This window comes from Oryzias latipes, chromosome 24 (assembly GCF_002234675.1).
Source record: "Oryzias latipes chromosome 24, ASM223467v1".
In the NCBI taxonomy this organism is placed as follows: domain Eukaryota; kingdom Metazoa; phylum Chordata; class Actinopteri; order Beloniformes; family Adrianichthyidae; genus Oryzias; species Oryzias latipes.
The window spans coordinates 14,738,782-14,763,070 of NC_019882.2; the positions used below are offsets into that span (position 1 = coordinate 14,738,782).

Consider the following 24,289-nt stretch of genomic DNA (forward strand, 5'->3'; position numbering starts at 1 on the left):
TTATTTCAGCTCTTACCAGATAATCTTGTATTGAAGCGATGCTGACTGTGCTCTTCCTCCACTGTCTCTGGTAGACCAGGTCGGAGTCCAGATTGTAGGCTTGTGCGAGAGACAGGGCTTCACCATACTCCTCATTGTCAATCTATGAAAAGGGCCAACAAAACATCTATGAAAGGGCTCTTTTTCACCCCATAGAGCATGGAAACAAGTTTGTTTGGGTTTTTTTAAACAAGAGGATGAACTACATAATTTTTGATAACATTTGAGTATGTAGCAGAAATGCTAAATGCAAAGTACAGGTCCAGCTCCTACATGCATATTTAGACCTCTTCTTCTGGGACGAGAACAAAAGAGTCAAAAGTGAAACTAGTTTCTGTACTGGAGTCCAATCAGTAGAGTCGTCTCGATTCCCAGCACAAAGCATTTGTTTTGTGTCGGAATACATTTCACCCAAAGTATTTCCTTTCATTGCTGTGAATTCTTTTGATCCAAAAAACTTGGCCTGCTGGTAGCCATGTCCCCTGAGGGAACATGCTCGTTCTTTGACTGCAGGAGAGTTATAAATATGACAACAGAGTCTGTCTAGTCTGGAGCTCACATTAAGTACTTGCTGGACTTAATGTAAATACACACTTACCGTAAATTCTCATTTTGTCTCATAGCTGAGGTATACCTATGATGAAAATTACATCTTTTCAAAATTATCATCTTTTTAAGTGTGAGAACTAATAATTGATGGCTGACTAAATACTCTTTTCCCCCACTGTGTGTGTAATCCAGATATACCTTCAAAGGTGATGTGCTGCAGTGTGTAAAACTAAAGACCAAACAGTGCTTCTTCCACTAAAATCTCACATTCCCAGCTTTTTATGCTTTGGCCTTTCATTTCAAGTGTTAGAGGTTAACATAGGAGTAGAACTGAAAGGTAGAGCTCAGATTGAATTCATCAGAATGAAACACTTGGGCTATTCTGATTCTTAAAAAAAAAAAGTGTGAAATCGAAAGAGCAGCATTTATTTTGGTAAAACAGATCAAGCGCAGGCAATATTCTACTGAAATAATAACAGGCCTGAAGGTCAGCGCCACACATTAAGCTGTCTGTAGAAACAGCAGGAGTCTTTCATTCTTCCTCGTTTTGCATTTGCAATCAGGGCCTTTGTAACCTCCTGCAGATCTTTTCAGATAAAGGAGAAATTAATCATGTCTGTGTGGCATTTTTGAAGTACTGAAGCTGATCAATATGCTAAAAAACTGTTAATCCAGACATCTTTCCATAAAAAGAGCTGAAAGATAAAATGATTCAGCTGTGGAACAACCACTTAAATCCAACTTTTATCAGTGACAAAAAAAAATGAGAACAGGAAATCGAGGAAAGCCCTGCTTCAGTTCAAACATTTTTTGCTGTTTTTGTCATTATTGGTCTGGTTCAGAAGATTTTTGACATATCACTGCCTCGCTAAACGATTCAATCCAGCAGCAAAACAAAAAGACAATATCTTCTCATGCAGGACCGCTGGTGGAGAGCACACTGGCAGACTGACACGCTGCTTCTTTCTCCTTCTGTGTAGGAGTACAAAGCAGCACATTAACCAGACTGTGGTTCCTGGAGGGCAAAAAGAACCCCACACTGGGAACGCTCACGTAGGAGGACGTAACAGGAAAAAAAAAAAAAAAAAAGCTTCCTTTTCTCTCTAGATTCAGTTAATGAAACTGTTAGCAGCCCTGCCAGTGTGTTCTTAATTCTACCAAGGTTCTGCCCAAGGGTTAAACTGGGATCTGCATGCATGTATGGGTGCCTCAAAGTCTCAGCAGTTTTATAGCGCCAACTGTGACCACAAGGGGACACATGTTCAGACCACTGACATAAACAGAAGACCTTTAACCTGATACGGAAAACATGAAATTCTAAATAAGAAAAAAAGTTTTAACCCTTAAAAAATAGATATTCAACTTAAAAAAATAAGTAGTTTTTTTGTGAAACACACATTTTTGCATTTTATAATTTAAATTTTTTTACAGATTCTTCAAAATAAATTTACCATTAGTTAGTATTTTTAAGCTTTTAGCCAAAATAAAAAAAAAATTGTTTTGTTTTTTAGGACATTATTTCTACTGAGCAGGAGTACTTCAGGACTGTTTGTAAGGAGCAACCCCGACCCCACTTTCCGTTCCTGAGAGCTCTCTGTTTACATGCTCTCCTGGTAGCCTACAGCCCCCCCACACCCCCAACCTAACATGAGCGGTACAACCAAAACAGTGAGCCATATTGGAGCTATGCAGTTTTGAGCCAGACGTCAGCTCAGACAAGGATAAAAAAGACGTACATGGATCTAGTCGTCTACAAGTGGAGGCTTCAGGTGCTTCTGCTTCTAATTCACAAAAGTTTGAATACAAAAAAATCCTCAGAAATGTGATTTTAAGCTTAATTTTCTTCATACACATCCTCCTCCATCATGACAAAAATGCCACAAAAACATGTTAAAAACATCTAAAAGTTTTCAATATATTGTTATTTAATAATTTTCATTTGTTAGCAATAAAGATGGGAATTAGTCCATTTGACAATTTAGTTTGTATGGTATATTTAGTTCTTATTGTGTTGAAATTCGCCCAATGTCCAGGCAATCCTGAGATTTTTAACAAGTTTACTTGACATTCTATTTCAATCATGAGCTCAAAGGCTTAACAAAAGAATTGACAAACACTATAATTTGTTGCATGTGCAAGTTGGATTCAAGCAATTTACACTTTGCTGATTTTTCCTCCTACCGTTCCCTCTGTCACTCTCCTGGTTGTATGTTTCGTGTCGGGAAGAGATTACAAGCTACTGCACTTGTAAAGTCATCAAAGAGTCACTCCGATGAAAATGGTGTTTTTAACATGGATTTGTGGCATTTTTCTTAATTGCATTTTTGAGTATTTCTTTATTCAAATTGTTGTGAATCAGGAGCAGATGAAAAAAATGCTGTTTGAAAAAGAGCGCATTTGTGATGCCAAAAATACGCTCTCAGCAACAGGGAGGGGATGAGATGTCCCGCTCACAACTCAGAAGGGAATTTCTGTTGAACTCCTGTCGTTCTGCAGAAACTGTGTCCTTGAAAACAACACAGGTTTCTTGATTTTGGCTAAAAAAAGGCATAACCATAATTAAAAAAAACACTGGGAGCACTTTAAAAATAACTCAAAAGATTATCTGAATAGTTTTTTAATACCAGAAGAACTTCCAAGGACAATAAGGCCTGAGATCTCTTTTTTTTGGTGATTTTTATTTTATGGGAGAAAATAGGAGGTGTTTACATAAAAAAAAAGTGGCTTTGCCATACCTTGAGATCAAAAGTGTTTAAAAAAAATAAAGTTTTCTAAGGATGAATTTAAATTTGTTTCAAGTGCACAAACTGTTGAATGAGTTAAGAGACTGACTGGAAGAACCTGAAACCCCTTGATGTATGTATGACCAATCATACCAATCATATTTATCCCTAAAAATGGATAAATAAAATAGAAAATGACACAAAACCTAATGGATGCACAAGTGTTAGAGATGTAGTATGTTTGTTTTCGTCATCCAGAATGCATGACAGCTGAACAATTCCTGCAGAGATGCATCAAGAGTTACACAGATCTTTTAATATTGATGCATTACTTTGTAACTCTCCACTGGTAGGATTGATGGAAATGACTAATGGCATCTGATGATGACAACGATGATGAAGGCACAGATGATGCGTCGTAAAAATGACAGATGACCCCGTGCTCAAACGTGGCGCCGCTGAGAGCGATTATTGCCCCGTGATCGAGCTTGTTGTTGTCTTTGCTGCAATTTGTAACAAGCGGCAGCAACAGTCATATTTCTAATGCTGCAATTAGGATTTCAGAGGATTCCCCCCACCCCATGAGATTGAAAAATGGCTTTAAAGCAGTCTGGGGATCTTGCTTGGTTTTCATTTCTCCTTAACAGCGCGCTGGAGCTGATCCAACGAAACAATGGAACTTCGCTGAGCTAAGACGGGATTAATTTTTGCTGATCGGCCCGTTAGAGAGCACTCAGTGACAAAGCAGATGCATATGAACTCCTTCAGTTGTTGCTAAATTCAATAATTGTGCTGAGGTCACCCGTTTTCAACATTTGCATTGTGGTGAGGCACACAATCACAAATTCATGTTAAAAATGATAAAAGCCATGCAGAAGAGATTAGATATTTTTTTGAAATGGAGCATTTGTGAAATATTAAAAATGCAAAATCCCTTTCTCCAGCTAAATTAATTTATAACACTCTGTGAGGCTGAACAGCAAATCATCACAGGAACAGTTTGAGCTGCTGAGCTAAAATAACATTAAAAATGCAAAAGTCATTTAGTAATTGTATCAACTCTTATTCCACGTTTTATATAGACAAATTCAAAATATTAACTGGTTCAAAATAAATGTTTTGTGATCCTTTTAGGATGCTTGGCTTCAGCTCCTGGAATATTCTGTACTTAAAGATCCACTAAGATGAAAATCTGGTTTTTAACTTATTTTTGAGGCATTTTTCGGATAGTGGAGCGCATCTATGAAGAAAATGAAGCGTGACATTGCATTTCTGAGTCTTTCTTTGTGAATATGCATATAAACGGAGAGCTCTCAGGAACATTCGCCAACACTTCCCAGGAGCAAATTTTAAATGAACTACTGCCACTCTGTAGAAACTATGTCCTAGAAAAGCCCATGGGTCTTTTGATTTTGGTTAAAAGCTGCATAATCATAATTAAAAGACCACTGGGAATGCTTTTACAATGGATCAAAAGATATTCTGAGAGGGAATTTTAATCACATTATGTAAACTATTTAGGTATCTGAGGGCCTTTTTTTAACCCAGATTTCTTCACTGTAACGGAAATCAAAATATGTATATATCTCTTAAATGTAATACTGGTAATCACCATCTGCAGTCGCTGCAGTACTTGCAGCCTACCTTTCTTTGGTAAAGCTCCTCAGGCGTGGTGGACCTCAGGCTGACAAGACGGTAGTTCTTGACGACAGTGCGAGGGCGCTTGCGTGGAGGAGCGAACCGTTCCATCTCCGTCACATAATACAGGCCCTGCTTGATGTAGCTGAAGTAGCGGGCTTTGGCTGAGGACTCTTCGTCCGAGTCCGAGTCTCCGCCATCTCCCTCTTCGTCCTCACCAGCGAAGTTGCTCTCCAGACGCAGACGCTTGTGGGCCAGCCTCACCTCACACTAGCAGACAGGAAATAATTTACTACAATTTCTACTACACCACTTTATTGGGTCTTTGCATGTTTTTCGATTCTGGTGATGAAGCACAATTTGCTGCTTTGCTTGATGGATTTTAGCAGCCCAGTAAAAAAAATAACATTAATTTAGCACCTGAGAAGCAGTTGTGAATAATCATCAGCACACAGGGTCAGATTTTTCTGCATCTGTGAACCTCTTTCAGGGAAGGTGTCATTTTCATATGTAAACACTGACACCATGCAAACAAACAGCCAAGATCCTTAATCCCCTTTGCTTGAGACGGGCTCATTAAATCCGACTCAGAAATCATTGGATTAAGATATCCTCTGTGAGATCAGATCAACCAAACAGAAGCAAGAGTGAAATACGTTAACATTTTAGCAATTATTATAAAAAAGAAGTGAAAACTTGTTTGTAAAGTCTTCAGGCATATGTTACTTTTTTTTAAATTCATGTATTATCCAAGTCATAAAAATACAGAAGAATTAAATAAACTTGGTAGTTTCTAGGTTGGATTAGGTCCATTTAAAGCAAATTTGTTTTTTTCATCACCAAATAATTTCATTAACCTTTACTTTTCTTGTGATGGCCAAATATGTAACTTAAAGTTATGAAAAGTAAAAATTCTGGAAAAATTTCCACTTTTGATCATGATAATAAAATACTAAACTGTGTATGTAATATCATTAAAAAATGTCCCAAGTTGGACTTTCAATCAAAATGGGAAGTAATAAATAATTAACCCTTCCTTAATCCACACCCAGGAGCCAATCAGAATCGAGTATTCACCTGGACCATGGTCTAAAGCCAATTGATCCCTGATTAACTTTTTGGACGGTTTTTATATGATTTAGGGCTGGAAAACCATGGCAACGATACTTCTCATTTGTAGAACCCCAGCCAGAAAGACAGTTCTAAGACCACCTGTCAATCAAAATGCTGTTTTAGATCTTTAAAATACAACATTATTCTTCCATTAAAATGATAATTACATTGCCTGAAGTTTATTTTATTATGTTGTTGTTCACCTTTCGGCTTAACCTGTTAGGCGTCACCACAGCAAATCAGCTTTCACTGACTTGACCAGATGGCTTTGACAGAGTTTTTTTTTACGTCAGATGCCCTTCCACAATGCTGTATTTTGAAGGCACAGGGAAACCCAGATGGGCGGCAGTGCGAAGGGTCTTGCCTAAGAACCCACTCTGGATTTTGGCTCATTGGACGCTCTGGGAAGTAAACCCAGCTTTCCTGCATGACATTCCTACACCCAGCCAACAACTCTTCTGTACTGTATTTTAAAATCAGTAATCAGTGATCTCGAATTTCACAAATATTTATACTTTTGGGAACAGATTGTGAATATCTAGGTATTCGGATAATTATTACTGTCCAAATTGAGAGGGACCTGGCTGCAGACACGATGGCGCCTGACATCATTGGCCAGAAGCTAACAACATACCCTAATCCAAAAGTGTTCAGAATTGTCGAAAAAAAAACTGCTGTTAAAGCTTAAAATTGGGACAACTGTAACAGTTAAAATAGTTTAAATAACGTTTTTTTTTCAAGTAATATGGGGTACTTCCAGTTCTGATTCTGGACACAGATTTCTGCAGCCAGGTCTTCTTACCCAAATCTGGACTGACACCTTCCAAGGCAAGGCCCCAGTGGTTATTTTTTAAAACTGCACCTGTCTGTAGTTTTTGAAAGAGATTCAACATGGAAACTTAAAGGTTGCTGCTTGACCAAGTTAAGGTCCATGTGATGCGCTGGAAAAACATTATCCTGCATTTTTTTTGCATTTTTGCATGATTGTGACTTTGGATCAGCATTTTTAAATTTTCAATAGGTTTTTTAGGGCACATCATTGCCGTCATTAAGATAAAAGGACAAACAAGATATATTTTCCCTTTTATTTTGGTCTGGGAGGGTTATTCCTTCAAATCTTTTCGAATCTCATTCTTTCAGCTTTCATGGGACGTACCTCCAGGCTGAGAAAGCCGCCGTCATGGGCTGCAGCGACTCGCGGTGAGGGCTCAAACCATTCACAGGACTTCCCCAAAAGGTTGCGTAATGTTCTGACCGATGAGACAGTGACTGATCCAGAGCAGCGAGCAAGAATCAACACGCCGTCACTCCACCAATTCACATCCACCAGTGGGTAGTACTGCTCCTTATCTGGGGTGGGTATGAGAAGACATAAATCCAGAGGAAACATCTCCTTTGTCCTGTCATACCCGAGTTTCAAATTTATAATCCTCCTCTCTTATTTTGGAAGATTTCTTATCTGAACCAGAATTTTTTTGATTGGTTTCTCCCTCCTTGACATATTTATAGATGTTGAAATCTCTTGTCATGCTTGAGTTGAGGACACAAACATGGATTATTGCTTGCAAAAGCTGTCAAAACTGTCATTCCTACTGGCCCAAAACTGTCAAAGTTTACATTCAACTACAAAAAATCCCAGCGAACCCCACCATACAAAGTCTGCACACCCTAAAAACTGTGTAATGCAGCGAATCCCATGTGTCAAAGATCATTCAATTGTATCCAAAGTGCAATGCTGTATCAGCAACAAAGATGGCTTCTTTTAGCCCTTTAGGCCCAAATACCTTTTATTTTCTTCCTTCTCTCCAGTGATGTCTTCCACTCTGGGTTGATCTCTTCAAATCCCGGCTGCAGGGAGGACCAAAAGATGGAGGCACCAAAGAGATGGAGGAGGTGTAGAGGGGGTGAGAAATTAATCTGCTAACCCTGTTTACTCTTACAGCGCACACAAGCTCTGGCAGCAGTGAAGCAGAACATACACACACCCCGCATTAGTCGGCAAAAACATCCTGCGAATATAAGCTTTTCCATAAGCCTCCTCGCTTTTGGTGTCAGGGAAGCGAGAAATGCATGAAATTCTCTAAAACGTACACACTTCCACCTCAACTAGAGAGATTACACTAAATAAAGCTAGTTAAGCAACTTGTTTATAACATATATGCAGAAAAGCGAACAAAGGATATTTTCCTTTTTTCTTTTTAAACATCCACTCAGATGAAAATTGTGCTTTTGGTGTTTTTAACATTTTTTGGGGCATAATTTCTGATGATGGAGCAAATCAAGCTCACAATTGCCTCCCTGAGTTTTTCCTTTCTATAAATTGTCGACAATCAGGAGCAGATAAAAAAAGTTACATTTGAAAAATAATATATTTGTTACACAGAAAGTACGCCGGGCAGGCCACAAGCTCCCTGCTCCGCTCAATTCTGATGCATCCACTTGTAGAAAACTAGATCCATGTACATCTTTATTTTTCTAGTCTGAGCTGGAATCTGGATCAAAGCTGTACGGCTGGATAGCTCCACTATTGCCCTCCATTTTCGTGGTTACTGTTAGGTTGAGGGGTTAAAGCTCTGTGAGCTATTGTGAGAGTGCACACAGATAGCTCACTTATAGGTGATGGGAAGGGAGGGTGGGGTTGGTCAGTCCCACCCACAACTCAGAGGTGAATTTCTAATTAACTTCTGCCACTCTGCAAAAACTATGTCCTAGAAAACAACACAGGATTTGGGGATTTTGTCTAAAAACAGCATATTCTAAATTAAAAGACCACAGGGAACAATTTTAAAAGAGATATAGAGATGATGGAATTGGGACTTAAAGCAAAACTATGAGTGCCTTAGGGAGCCACGCAGTTTAAAAGCGGTTAAGATGTGTACCTGTTGGTCCTGTTTCCATGACGCCCTCTGTTTGAAAGAGGGGATGTCCCAGACAGACAGGCGTCCAGAGAAGTGGATGACAGCCAGCAGGCGGCCGTCAGGGCTCAAACTCATACGAAACACGCCGTCCTGAGCAACAAACACAACAGTCAGGGGCCTGGAGGATTCTCACAGGGAGGAGAGCACTCTCATACCTTTTCATCTCCCTGTCTGGGAAAGAATCTAAAGCTGGGAATCCTGAGGAGGCCTTTCTTCTGGTTCTGACACAAAAAATGTGTGTATTAGGACACAACATTAGGGCATTTGTGAAAATGTCTGTGTGTGGAAGCCTGACCAGGCGGACATCGTCCTCATAGCTGGTGACCTGCTTGTAGTGCGGTGAACTGGAGAGAGCCCTCCAGGCCGTGAGGCCGCTGCGAGTGGCCTTGGAGGCGCCGTCCTCTCCTGATTCACAGCCCCCCACCAGCAGCAACCTGCAAAAAGACATGTGGCGTGACCAGCAATAACGGCTTCACAACAAGAACTAAAAACCGAAACAAAGGTTTAAGGTCAAAGTTCGAGTAAAAATTATCATTATTGGGATGCTTTGTAGCAAAGCAATGCTTGCTAATATTTGAGTAAAACTCTTGTGAGAAAACATGAAACTCAGTTTAAAAAAAAAAAGAAAAGAGTTGTTTTCTTAACCTGTTTAGCTCAACAGTGCCCCCTAGTGCAGAAATTCTGAGTATTTAATTTCAGATCTGTGGAATTATTTAATGAACAAACATTTCTGAGACATATTCTGTAAATTAAACATACAGTGGATCTTATACGACACATTTATTTTATAGCCTGTGAATTTTTACTTAAAAATATTCACTTCAATTTGTTTTTTTAATATTCCTAAAGCACATTTATCTGAATGTTATGCAAAAAAGGAAAGCGTGCACATCTTCTAGTGTGTTTTTAAAGTACCATGCTTCATATCAGGGGTTTCCACCTTTACTTCTCCACATCCCTCCGTTCTCTTTGATGTTGACCCAGTTTTCACACAGGAGTCATTAATGTTTCATCTCATCTATCATTTGGCAAACATTGACAGTAGCTGCCAAACCTCATTAGGCTGCCGAGCCAGGTTTTACCGGCCAAAGCAAACCCGGTTTGTGCAGAGTGGGGACTCTGGTGAAAACAGCACGGCCATAACTGCGAGCCAGAAATAATGAAGCAAACCCAATGAATACAATGTGGTGAAACAGGCCAAGGGCATTCGGCGCTGCTGCAGTCAATTCCTACAGGTATTACATTAAAGAGATTGCTTCATTTATTCCTGAGTAAGCTTCTTGGCCTCATTGGACAGTGCAAAAAGCCTTCTGCAGGAGTCTGTGTGAGAAACCTCACATGTTCTTTATCTCAGTTCCAACATGATAAATGTAGCTCAATCCCAATTTCCCTCTCACTCTCCTCAAAAACAGCAGTTTTTTCTGGTCGGTAACACCTGATCCTTTAACAGTTTATGCTTTAGGCTGCATTAAAACCACTAGAAGTTCTCATGAGGTTAACTTACATTTAGCGCCAACGCTGAAATCGACATAAAACAGAGCAAATCGACAGCGCTCTCAGTTGTCAAAATGATGAAAGAGAAGGAAATTTGTGAAATAATTATTTAAATGTTGAGCACAATTCCTAACACGCCGTCGTCTCCGGACTGGTTCAGGGTGAAAACTGATTTCAAGACTTGTAAAGCTTTCTGCAGATGTCCAGATAGAAATATTTGAAGAACGATCAAGTCTAACAGAAACACTGTTGAGTCTGTGGGACAACAGCTGCAGACAGAGACAGTCAAGAAAAGGCCAGAGGGCCCTAAAAGAGGGCCCCTAATCAACCCACACTAATAATCCTCTAATCGGAATATTGAAAGTAGCAGGAGTGGTCTTTTTGTAATACATAAATAAATAAAGTTTTTATGCAAGTAAATTAAATTCAAACAATAAAAATGCTTTAAAAAGTGATAACATAATTAAAACAAACGTGAAGTTAAAAATACTGTATATATAAATAAAATGTGAATTAAAAAAAACCGTAAATAAAAGCAGAAATAAATTAATACACAGACAAAAAAGGAAGTTTAATTAAATAAAAAATAAAATAAAAAAAATGTTGAAAGTGACATTTAAAAAATAAAATAGCTATAAATTAAGTAATTGATTAAATAACTAAATATAAATAAAAATATACAAATATTAAAAGTGATTTCTTATTTTATTACTTTTTTATGCAACTTAGTTAAAAAAAATCTCTTAACTTATCTGTTCAGGTGAAAATACTAACTTCATGAATAAATGTATATGAGGTTCAGCCAGTCAGTTCAAAGAAGGTCCCACAGTTTGAGATTAAGATCGTTTTTTTGTTTTTTTATCATCTTTGAGGCTTTTATTTGCAAGCTGCCCAGTGGAGTTCTTTGATGCACAGATGGAGCTTTGTCCTGTATAGAAAATCGTGGTCTTCCTGAAGAAGGAGGACTTTGTTCTGCGCTGCTGTTTGAAGAAAGACTTCTAAAATGTGGGAATAGTCTTGGGAGTTGGGTTTAAATCCATCTTTAATCTGAAAAAATAGCTGCTCTTAAAAAAAAATAAAATAAATAAAACTCCAGCCCATAACAGTACCTCATCTGACCCTTACTGCCACCTCAATCAGAGTGGAGCTTTAGATCTTTTGTACTAATGGACACTCCAGGGAGGTTGCAGTTTTAGAACATGACAGCTCTGAAAAACTTCCTGATGGCGTCCCTTTAAATTCTCATCAAAGCTATGTCCAAAGTCCTCAACTTCTCACTACATAATGCACTATGAATCCAAACATCCAAAATCGAGTGCCCTAAAAATTTCCCAGAAGTCTCTGCGAAAACCCAGCGTGAATCAAAGCTCACTAGATTGGCAAATATAGACCAAGCTATCTGTGCTGTCCGTCATACCTGTGTGCAGGATGGTAAACAGCTGCCGTGATGCCATGTGGATAGTGGGTGGAAAAGTTGAAGGTGTGGTTCTCTTGGAAGTTCTGATTGGTTCCCACACTAAAGAAAGAGATCAACAACAAAAATCTATCTTTATTCTAGTTTCTCTTTTACACACAAACTCTGACATTTAAATGGCTACAGAGGTATCAAATGCACTTTCTGTGGAAATTAAGAGAGTAAATCAGCTTTTCATTCCCTTTTTCTGACATGAATTTACAGCTAAAGGGAGGTTCTGGAGTACAGGGCATTTTCCGATTTTAGTCAGCTTTGGGAGGCTTTGGATGACAACGTTATTTCAGCAAATCCGCCTTGAAAAAAAAACATATAACCTCCAAGCTCTCGTCTTATATCATGAAATATTAAATAAAAAGTGATCTAATTTAAAATTATTTTGAAAATCCAAATCTTCAGGGTGGGTTTGAGTCTTTGCAATCAGCTCAGAAACATACTCAAAATGACAAAAGGCAGTAAGAAAATAAAAAACTTTTCTTTTTCTATAAACAAGCTTTTTACACTTTTTATTAGGTTTTGGCTCATTTGTAACATTTCAGTATTTGCCCAGTAAAGCCTAAAACCTGTGACCACGTGTGGGAGTCATAATTGCAAATTTCCAAGCACATAGCATTAATCAGCACTGCCATCGCCGACTTGAGTAAACTCTACTGTGCTCTTGTGTAAGCAGGCGGTGGCTCAGCGATGGACGGGGGAGAAATGGGAAAAGTCAGGAGCAAAAATTGCCTTTGAGTACCTGTCCATGGCATAATATCAGAGGTAATTACTTGTAACACATTTTCTGAAAAACAGGTAGGCATGCATACAGCTGAAATGTTACCTACTTAAAAGGCTGAACGATTTAAATTGTAAATGAAGCAGAAACTCATTTTAAACTTCTCAAAGATACGGACACTGACAGGCAACGCAATTGGGAATTTAAAAGTTCTTTAAAGCCTTCGCTGCAGTTGAAAAGCTAAAATCTATATAAATAATGAGTGAAAAGGCTCAATGTTTTAAAATGAAATCATAGCGCAGGCAGGTTGACATTGACAAGTTTGGCATGTAGTGCAGATTCTCAAGTGACAGAAACTGGAGCCTCTTTGAGCCGTCATCGGGCGAATAACTGGGTCCATCCTCAACATGTCATCAGGTCATCGCAGAGGAAAAATGAGACAACACAAAATATCTATACAGTTAATGCAAAGGCTGGCTTGAAAAAAAGGGATAAATTGAACCAATTTGACCTTCACAAAATCCATTAATTGCAGTTTACTCGCTTAATTAGCTCCAATTTACAAAATTCTGGCAGAGATGTGCCACAAACTATAAAATAAACACAGTTTGTTGTTTTTTTATCACTGCTGACTTTACATTACCCACTACTATACTTGCAGCATTGAGATGATCCTGTGTGTCTTTTATTTTGAAAGGAAGTCCTGCAAGCCTCTGTCAAAAGTTATAAACTGCTTTATATATATTTTTTAAAAGCCCATCTTTCTTCATGTTTACGTTTCATTGGTTAATTTGTATTTATCATCAGAGTAACAATAACTCAAATCCAAAGCAGTGTCTTATTTTTCTAAAGGCTGACGTAAGACTTTGTGGCTCTTAAAGGGTTTGTGGTCACTAAGAAATTGATCTGAATGGCGTGTTGAAATGTTGCAGACCCCTGCATTAAGCCAAATCAAAGAAAGGAGACATTTTGAGGGAAAAAGGGGGGGAAATTTGCTTTCATTGTGCAGTTACATCACAGCTAGATAAGTTATTTAAACGAGTTTTAACACGCTTTTGTTTCTCACCTGACTAAGTAGCTTTTAAGCCCTCCACTGTATGTGATCACAAGAAGTTCAGCTGACCACTGAGCGCTGGCTGTGTACTCCAGGAAGATCAGGCCTGCGACTGCACAACTGAAATCTCCGGGAAAACTCACCACCTGGATGAGAAAAAGGACAGAAGAGGAGTTCATTGCAGTTTAAGTTCACAGTTCTCGTAACAAGATTAAAAAAAGAAGGGGGCAATGTGTGAAGAATAATAAATCAGAAAAGTCAAATAGGGATAGAAAACAAGAAAGATGAAGGTTGAACATTGGAAAACCTACATTTATGCACCTCTACTGCAAAACTGACTCATCTTTTTTTTTTTATCTCATCCCCCTGAAATCGCAGTAAGGCAGTAACAAACAGGAGGAAGGGTAAAGTATTGCTGAGGGGCACTGATGTAGGTGTGCGAACACACTCTGCGCAGACACACACACACAACAAAGAGGAAGTGCGCTGAAGGAACAACGATCAGAGGCTTTCAAAAGGTAAGGGTGTCTGGGGAGAAGGACGAGCGTCTGACAGAGGGGCGCAAGAGGATAATGGACAGAAAATGGTAGAATAATGATATGTGGAGCTTACATGGCGTTAAAATGTGGACTTGGAGCTTGGAAGAAAGAGTAGAGTGTGTGAGACGAGGCATAAAGGGAAGACTTGGGGAGAACACTCGTGAAAAATTTACGATGTGAGGTGAGGAAGACGGCGCTTAGAAGAACAAGACACAGAGCGGAGAAGGGAAAAGAAGACGAGGGGCCTAAAAAGCAGGTGAGACAGACAAAGAGGGGGCCGGACGTCTGGAAGGGAGACATCTTTATAAGGTTGTGGTTACTCCAAGGTGCTGAACAAACACATCTTTTCACAGAAAAGATCAGAGCTGCCTCAGATGTTAAACACAAGAATTATAAGACTGATGCTTTCATTAGAATTAAAATTTATTACAAATATAGTTTAGAAGGAGAGGTTTATTTGGTTACCGGGGGGATGACAAAAAGTTCGCCGCCCATGAGGTCAAACAGCCGGACGGTGCCAGTGCTGTCGGAGTAGGCCAGCAGCGTGCAGTCAGAGCTCCACGCCATCCGTCGCCACTGTGGGTTTGGGTCTTTTGGCACTGCAGCAAATGGAGAGAAAATTTTAATTCTAAATTGAGCAACAGATTTTTTTTTAAAATAACAAAAGAAAAAGCTTGTGGACGGAGTCAGAAAAAGACAAAGCCGCTGCGACACAAGTCATCTCTGAGGCGCGGCGGAATAACATCTCAATAATTGCTTCTCAAAGATGCACACTTTCACACGCCGTATCGCAGAAGGGCAGACGGGGAGGGGGGGGCAGCGAGAAAGGTGGGAGGAGAGCGGAGATCATAAATTGAGTTTTTATTGAAGTACTGGCTCCTCTTTTAGAAATGTGCTGTCTCAGCAGAGCGGTGAGCGCAGCCATATCGCCATGATGAAGCACATCCGCGCCTGCTGGCATTTTCCTCAAGGCCCCGCTGTCATCGTCCCCTGACAAAGGAGCTGCAGCAGCGTCTGATCAAGAGCCTTTTCAACCCCTGATTATCTGAAAGTAAATTCAACCAGCAAAACAGCCGCACTGTAGCAAAAAAAAAAGCATAAACAATGGTGTAATGCTTTTGTTGACATCTCATAATGCTGCATTTAGTGTTTATTGTGTCCAATTTCTCGCCTCCGTAAAGCTGCTGCAACCCCTGGTGGGCAATATCGGAAACAAATGTTGTATGACTAGAATTTTAAAACGAAGAACAAAGAAGAAGTGGGAGTAAACGACAGGGAAGAAAAGAAGCAAAAAAAAAAAAAAAAGAGAGAACATCTGGGGAGGAGACAGAACAGCCCCCACAGAGAGAAATAATAGTTCCCCAAATGTTCAGGCCTAAAAATCTCAGGGAGCTCCCCAGGAGGAAAAGACTTAACAGACCTTTAGAGGCTCTCAGATAAGGGGAAGCAAACAGGAACATGGCTGCTGTGACAGCTGTGGGTACCAACCATCCTTTTTCTTCCAACCCCCCACTTTCATTTTTTTAGTTTCACACACAAAGACATTTTCTCTCTTGCTATCTCATCTCCCATTATGAGTTGTATACAGTGGGGTGCTCTGCAGCTCTGGGGGCTCCATTTCCACATAGATGGCTTTTTTTTTTTTCCTTTTCTCTTTTCCTTCCAGCGATGGTGGGGGCGGAAGTTGGGGAGAATTACTTCCAATGACCCAGCAGAAGCCTTTCTATCTAAAGCCGCGCGGATGCATTTTATCAGAGCTCAATGTTTATGAATTATGTACGTGGGTGGAAGACAACTCTACTGAAACAGAATCAGACTCACAGGTCCGGGTGCAACACGCACAAACACACACACTCATCCATTAACAGCGAATGCCATTAAAGGCAGGATCAGAGCAAAATCCATTAGGACAAATCTCTGTGAAATGAAATGAAATGTTATAAGAGAAAAATGAAAAGATGAAATGGAACAAAAAAAACAAGGAGGGAGGCCAGGCTTTACACAGGCCTGGGGGCTACTGTTATCTACACTATGAACCATTAAGAGCGCACTGTGACAAAAACAAAACAATACATCAAGTAAGAATGAGACAAACTTTAAAAAAAAAAAAAAAACATGTGGATGATCTGGCCCAAAAATGGCTAGATTGAATAACATCAAACTTCAGGGAAAAGTATTTTAAGCTTTAAGCTACAGTGGCCCTGAAGTCCAAATCACACCAACACATTATTTAACACAAAAACATATTAAAACACAGCAATTACAATTGAAAAAGCTGAACAACTAAAAATAAAACATTATATTTTTTTAATCCAATTGTAGAAACCAAAAGGGGAAAAAAACACAATTCCAAAAATAATGAAACAAAAATAAAAAGTTAAGATTTTGAAAAACAAAATGTATTTCCAGAAATCAAAATTAAATCTATAAAACTAAAACTAAATAAGTTTCTTTTTTTTGGCATCTTGTATTTTGATTTGATTTAATTTGTTTTTTAATTTTGCATTTTATTGCGTTTTTGTGTGGAGTGATCTACACAACAGGAGAGCAACAGTGAGAACGTGAGGCTGCAAAAGGAAATAGAGTGAGTCCATAACTGGAAATATGTCAGGATATGCATTTGTTTTGAAGTCTACATGTCAAACAGGAGAGGTGATCTGAAGAAGAAAAACGTAAGAATTTATATGATCAAATAACAATTTCAGGTGGGAAGAATTTAATACAGTTGTCAACTATTTTTAAATTCTTTTGAATCTTATAAGATAGTACAATTTTCTGTAACAGGCTACAATAGTTTGTAATATTTTGGCTTTAATAGTTAATAATATATTTTATTTTGTAGATTCAGAGTTAATATGTCGTTAGAAACAGAATGTACATGCAGCTGAAATTTATATATTTTATTGAAGTTCATGGGTTGTGAAATGTTTAATAATTGGTGATTTAATTTTTATTCCTTTGGAGTGTACAGTGAATTTTGTTTGAATTATGTTCAGAAGAATTGGATTAATCTCGTAAGAATTTGAGCCTTTTATGTTGGCCGCAGGTGAGCACGGTCTTTTGCTCACGAGGTTGCAGCAATTAGAAGTTCAAGCTGGGAGAAAGAGCTGCAAAAAGAAATACCTTGGACTCAAAGAGACTCTTTTTCTTGACAAGCGGAAACGAGGTATTTGTTATGCTTGTTTTGTGTTATTTTGTATTGTTTATTTCTCCTCAAACATGTATAATGTTTTGTTATAGTTTTCACGGCGTAATGAAGGCGTAATGAAAGCGAAGGCACGCAATGTCCCACAAGAAGTGTGATGACCTGCAGAAGTGCAAATAAACGCCCGTTGTAAACCGACCTGTGTTGTCATGAGAAATGTCACACAGAGGAAAACAAAAGGGGCTCAAAGCTGACTAAAATCCCAACTTCTTAATTTTATGCAAACCCAGCAGTACCAAGTGTTGCAGTTCCATAAATGGCCACTAGATGTTGGTTTCAGAAGGGAGCAATTACGGTACTCATAGGCTTTAATTTAAGAAAAGGGCAACACTCCAGCTCTACATAATTCTGATTACTGATGTTATGATTTTATTTATTTCCTTTTTCCCCCCTATTCATGGCAACTGGTAGAGGTGACAGTTTCTAAAAATCCAGTTAGATCTCAAATTTGTACATTTATGGTGGCATCTCTCCGTAATTAGTAGGTGGGTGAACCCGTAAGTGCAATAAACCAAACTGACTTTACTTTGTTCTTCCTAATCACCCATTTTCTGAATGTTGTTCAAGTGAACTCTAGCACAGAGGTGGGGACCGAGGGCCACATTCCTGCTCATTTTCCAAAATACCCTGCTCTGGCATGCTCCAATTGGCTGGACAAACCTAATCCAGGTCATCTGTTGTTACTAAGGCAATAATATCTGGAAAATATTTAGCCACATCAGCCCTTGAGGCCTGGAGATCCCCACCTATTCTTCTACATCAGGCTTCATTATCATCAGCAACTATCGGTCTGCTATATTTAACTTTCATGTCGTTAACTTATGATAAACCTATGACAAACAAAGACTGTAAAAAGAGATGGAGGTACAGTACTGACATCCACTGGTCTGTATTGGGTCATTTGGTAGTTTTTGGTTGAAGTTTTCTGTGAATGTGCAACTCCAATAACCCGTTAACGTTGGGACACCGACCCCTTAAGGCTGCTCTAGTCCTCTGTCAACCAAAAGAAGCAAAAACTTGAAATAGTAATAAGAAAAAAGGGTTAATAAAGCTTTTGTTGTTGAGTACACTTGCATGGAAAATGAATCAATCTTTTACTATTTTAACTTTGTTAAGCTGTTAAATAAAAAGCCACCTAATGGTTACTTGGTGAACTGACTTGGCTCCAATTACTTTCATTTTTAAACCTGTCTCAACCTGGAAGTCACAGGGTTCCAACTAACAAAAACAGCCAATATAAAATGTATATGGCTCTTTGATTAAGTTTCAAAACCAGAACCTTACAATTAACCACCTTCACTACTTTTTCTAAAGATTTTACCTCTTTATAACAAAATATTTCATTTTTAAAAGTTAATTTGTTTTTGGATCCTACAAGTAATTCGTCTTCTCTGGGAAAAATAATCCACATTTCTCTGTCCTTTCTGTGCACCATTTCATGCATGTTATAAAGCAGCTGTCTCAGTGCTCAAAGTATGGCTGGCCTTGGGTTATTGTCGCTCGCAGGTGTACAATTTTGTCCAATTCCATTATCACGCACACAAACGCACCGTGAGCCACTCAACATTAGCATAACATAATTTAAAATAACATGAGAGGAGAGGGGGTCTTACCCTGACATTTTCCAATGACTGAGCCAAAGTCATCTCTCGCAGACCTGAGGAGGAAGCACACAAAAACTGGGAAACTGTGGCATCACACCATGCAACAGCGATGCACATACACTTAGCCTTCTAGCGCCTGTTAGGCAGAAAGCTGGAACAGTCACAGATAGCTTGCCAGCTCTCCGTGCTCAAATAGATCAAGCAGAAAAGGTGGCCCTGAAAGGTCTGAGGAAAACTGTCCTCACGAAACTAAAGTCAGGAAACAAAGCTGGAAAACAGAGTAGCTTTGGCAAAAACCCACTTTTACATCTTGACTGACACGTGGAGGTGGATTTAAATTACACGCAAGGGTCAAGAGGAGGAAATTCTCAGCTATGAACGTGAATGAACCCCCCCTGTTTGTCTCAGGAGGATGAGAAATACAATATTTGTACATCTGCTTTACAGTTATTGACTATAATTTCTATTCTGAGCATTGGATTGTGTCAGTAGAGCACACTGCTGAGTGAGTGTGTTTTGTCTGTGTGGTGGGGGGGGGGGGGTAGATTAGTGTGTGGGAAAATTACAACCAGCTAAAATGGCCACACTGCTGTGTATTGCTTTCTCTGCAGTACATAAATGAAATACAATTTCATTTAGCCTTATTTATTTATTTTTCTGGCCCAGAGGATTCCAGCGGCCACTATAAGGTTGCTAAATTGATTCAAATGTCAAACTGTGACTACACTGCGAGCGATTGCACTTGCAACCTCTCTAGAGGTCCAAGCCGAGGTTGTGTTGGGGGTGGGGGGGTCTTTTTACAGGGAAAATGTGATAAATCCCCCCCGTAATTAAACGGTCTTCTATCACCTTCACTCACTCACTGTTCACAAGCAGCCTCAAAAGACGATAAAGAGCTCAGTAATTACCTAATTTCTACACACTGGTCTTGAATCACCGCCAACAGTTTGCCGTTACTGTGGAGCAAAAGAAGAATGATCAAAACTGAGCAGGAAAAAGAAACAAGAAAAGGAGACAAACAATTGTTTTAAATTTCTTGTGGACACTACTTTCTTTAATGGAAGATTGATGGTAAGTTTAGGAAGTAATGGGAAATGCTTTGTGGTGACTAGAGCATGCACTTCCTGGAGGAAATGTTTGCTGAAAGCAGAAAACCTAATGATGCACTAAAAACAGGGATAATTTCCAAACATATTAAGTGGGGGTCAGATGTGGATGATTCCTTTAGAAGATACTTGAAAATATTAAAGGAATATTGGAAGAAAAATGTCGAATTCTGAGAATTAGGATAACGAAGCAATCATTTGAAAAGCAGGTCTCATCTGACAATAAAAACATTTCACAGGATGATTCATTTTATTACACTTGTTTAGACTAAATAAAAAAGGAGATACAATCATTTTTTTAAGGTTTAAAAGCTGACAAACTGTAAAGAAAAAAAAAGAAAAATTCAAAATAAAAGCATATTTTTAAGGCACATTAAGGCAAATTGGTGCCATAACTGAACAAAAAAATCCCGAAATCTAAAGTCAAATCAACTGAAGAGACACCTCTATATGTGAGCGGGGAAATTAAAATTAAATTAAAACATCAAAGTTGAGAGTGAAAGGTGTGTATTTTTAAAATGGTTATGGCAGAAATAAAAGTTGAGCTCTCAAACATGACCTATAAAAAGAGAGGCTTTGAACTGTGTTAAATTAAACTTTCACAGTATTCTCTGGTTTCCTATTTTCTTTCTGGTCGACTGATTTAAATATGTTTTTAAATGCATAAATTATCGTAACATAACAATTTTAAATCCAAAAAAAAAGAAAACTTTAAGAAAAAGCTGATCTGGAATTATGTCAGCAGGAGAAAATATTTCTCAAAATATATTTTAGACCTGATTATTAAAATAATCTCATAATCTTAGGTACATATATGTGAATGTAATTACAATATAATTTTAAAAACTGTCGTTTACACTCTAATTCATCAAACAAGAGACAATAACCTAAATAAAAAGCTTGTAATATTTGTGAATTCAAGCCAAAAAATAACATACATTTAAATATTAAATATGCAAAACAGTTTGAGAGCAGGACTCCGGTTTTGATGTACCTTGAAAGAACATGCTGCCAGTTGATCTGCTTGTTTGTCAGCCGTACAAGCCCAGGAGACAGAGAAGAGCTGGAGGGGCTGAAGAAAATGAAACAACTTCAACAATGTATTCATCAAGGCACATAAACTTCTTACAGCTTTCTATGACCACATAGAATTCTAATCACAAATTGGGATGTATGCTTTTGCAAAATGTATTTTGAAGAAATAAATATATTAGTCTTACACTGTTTAAGAGATTACATCCTTCATATATATCATAGCGTCATTACAGAGGATCATACGTCCTCTGTAATGACGCCACAGCAATGTTATATTTTGCAGAACAAAAACCAATTCAGCTGTTTCCACAATTGCTAAAACTTTCTTTAAATAAAGTGGGTCAAAAAAGTTTTTGCCAGTCGGGGTCTAATGTTCATCATAGGTACATTTCAACTGTGAGAGACAGGATGTAAAGAAAACAGAAGACTCCAGGAAATCACGTTTTAAAGAATTTATTTGTGAAATGAGGATTTAGTCAATAATAAAAGTTTACCTCAATACTTTGTGACACAGACCTGGTTGACAGAGGTTGAATGTTTCCTGTAGGTCTTCACCCATTTTGAAAACATTGTAGCTGCTGTTTTGACCCTATTCCTCCATGCAGATATTCTCAAGAACGGGGATGTTTTGGGGTTGTTGCTGGGCAACACACAGATTCTCACAGATTGGATTGAGGTCCAGAGACTGGCTAAGTCGCTGTAGAACCTTAAAATAGCTACTCTTTTGTAGGCCGGGCGATACATTCACAGACAGATTTACTCAAAATCTCACCATGCATAGCCCCATTAACCGTTTCCTTGTATGACTCGGTGATCCTGTCCCCTTTGCAGAAAAGCAGCCCCAAAGCATGATGTTTCCACCCCCATGCTTCACAGTGAGCTTGGTTTTCCTGAGATGCCACTCAGCGTCTTCCTCCTCCAAATATGGCGAGTGGCGTTTATACCAGAGTTCCATTTTGGGATCATCTGTCCACATGACTTTCTCCCAATCTTCCTCAGGATCATCCAGATGGGGGGGGGGGTTGCAGGATCTAAACCATCTCTCTTCACGTCAGTGACCAGTTCACCTATGTAGTTTTGGGCTGTTTCCTCACTGGTCTCCTTTGTTCCCTTCAAAGAGAAATCTTGCATGGAGCCACAGATGGATTTTCCCAATAATTCCTCCCACAGTTATCTCTTCCCATCAAGCTGCTTGTTAAGTGGAGATCAGTTTATTCCAGTCTTGTTTAGGTGAACAATCTTGTCCCTTGTGTCCTTTGACAGCTCTTTGGTCTTGGTGGAGTCTGACCGTTTAAGGGTGTTGACAGGTCTCTTTTATACAGATAACCAGTTCAAACATGTGTCATTGATAAAAGTAACAAGTGGAGGACAGAGAAGCTAATTTAAGAAAAAGAGACAGGTTTGTGATAGACAGAATTCTTGCTTATTTTAAGCGGCTTCTTAGTTTTTGCACAAAAATTCTCTTTTCTTTTTTTTTTATCTCGTATGTCAGTGTAAAAGCTCTACATGTGACAATAAAAGCTATTCATTCATTACATACAATGGGATTTCCTGGATTCTATTTTTACAACAATACATCAGTGACCTTAAGTTCTGAGAAAGATGACTTATAAATAAAATGTGTTATTATTTTTATTATTAAGTTCTTGACAGTTAAAGTGTAATTATGACACATACACAGACCTAGATAATCTTTTAAGGGGGGAAAATTGCAGAATCAACAAATAATCTGACAAATGTTTTTTGCCCAACTGCAGATAATTTCTTATTTTTTATTATTATTATTATTTTAAAACAAACTTTGACATTGTAATGTAACAGAATTATGATGCTTAATTTAATCAAAAATAAAAAAAAGAAGGATTTGTTTTTCTTAAGTTATTTGCAGACTTACCTATGAAACAAATAGTGCAGCACTAAGCGGAATGGACCTATGAAAGAATATTTACAGTTATTCACCAAAACTACAGTATTTGTTTATTTGTTCCATTAATCCAGCACATCTTTCATGAAGCTTGTCATTTCCAAACAATCAATTGCCTTTAAAAGAAAAAAGAAAGCTAGTTTTAAAACCGCCACGCATAAATCTTTTTTTCACACAAAAAAATTGCACACATGAAAATGTGCTTTATGACTACAAAAAGTCGTTTTCGGTAGCAAATGGAAATACAAATTCCCGCCCATCACAAAAAAATTGCTGTAATTTTAAAAACTGGTCATGAGATGAAGTTCATTTAAGGCTCTCTGATTGGCTCTGATAAAAATAGGAAAAAAAAGTTACACGTGCCTAAAGTACACAAACAGGAAAATAGAACTTAATTTACTTCACTTTACTAAAAGTGAAGTAAATTATGATAAATTGGACGATTTTTTTATTTGAAACAGTTCAATTAGTTGAAGATAAATGTCCATCTCGACAGGTGGTACAAGTAGACCCGTTGACAAGGAACTTACCTGTTACAGCTTTCGCGACTAGAGAGTTGTCCTCTTTGTTGCCCCGTAGCTGTAGTTATTTAATAAAGTAAGGGTTAACAATTACCGGTAATGTTTTTATATAAAATAAACATCCACTGCATGCATTTACACTATCAGGGAAGAAAGACAATGGAATTTAAATCGACACAACAGCATAATTTAACCACCTTATATAATGTTTAACTTTAGTTAGCAGACATTCAGTTTGTGTACGTGGCTTTTGCGTTGCTGAACTGTTTTCCTCAAGGTCGAGCTTTTAAACCAAATACTTGTGAGCACAGAGCAGACAACTGCGCGAAATTGAATTGTGACAAACCTGTGTGTCGGTCTCTGGCGGCCACTCGTTGATAACAAGTAAATCGTATAAAATGTTTTCATCTTCGCCTTCAGTTAAGCATTCTTCAGCCATATTTACAACAGGCTGACGTCTACGGCAATCAACATGCGTCAAAATTAGGCATGATGACAAGCTTTTAACAGCCAGTTAACATATCTTTTGGTCTAATTTTACACATATTTTTAATTAATATATATATATGTAATTATCAACATGTTGTTTTTTTCAAAACACAAGATCAATCTTTTACATAATTCCTTAATCTTTTATTCTC

General features: G+C 38.3%; 1 protein-coding gene and 1 long non-coding RNA gene across 2 annotated transcripts in view; one reads left to right on the forward strand and one right to left on the reverse strand.

Moving 5' to 3' along the window:
- nbas (neuroblastoma amplified sequence) overlaps positions 1-24,124 on the reverse strand; it is a 158,653-nt gene extending 134,529 nt beyond the window's left edge. Inside the window, exons 1-16 of the mRNA XM_011491806.3 lie at positions 23,995-24,124; positions 23,658-23,706; positions 23,098-23,134; positions 21,163-21,240; positions 19,971-20,018; positions 19,072-19,115; positions 14,719-14,852; positions 13,727-13,860; positions 11,892-11,990; positions 9,276-9,414; positions 9,136-9,201; positions 8,942-9,070; positions 7,847-7,910; positions 7,219-7,412; positions 4,956-5,219; positions 17-142 (exon numbers count right to left, since the gene is read on the reverse strand). Coding sequence (XP_011490108.2) covers positions 17-142; positions 4,956-5,219; positions 7,219-7,412; positions 7,847-7,910; positions 8,942-9,070; positions 9,136-9,201; positions 9,276-9,414; positions 11,892-11,990; positions 13,727-13,860; positions 14,719-14,852; positions 19,072-19,115; positions 19,971-20,018; positions 21,163-21,240; positions 23,098-23,134; positions 23,658-23,706; positions 23,995-24,087 — 1,698 coding nt within the window. The 5' untranslated portion in view covers positions 24,088-24,124. The remainder of the gene's footprint in view (positions 1-16; positions 143-4,955; positions 5,220-7,218; positions 7,413-7,846; positions 7,911-8,941; positions 9,071-9,135; positions 9,202-9,275; positions 9,415-11,891; positions 11,991-13,726; positions 13,861-14,718; positions 14,853-19,071; positions 19,116-19,970; positions 20,019-21,162; positions 21,241-23,097; positions 23,135-23,657; positions 23,707-23,994) is intronic.
- Positions 16,730-17,596, forward strand: LOC110017692. The gene is made up of 2 exons (XR_002293175.1): positions 16,730-17,419; positions 17,494-17,596. It is a non-coding gene; the product is annotated as an uncharacterized LOC110017692 (long non-coding RNA).
- Positions 24,125-24,289: the final 165 nt, after the last annotated feature.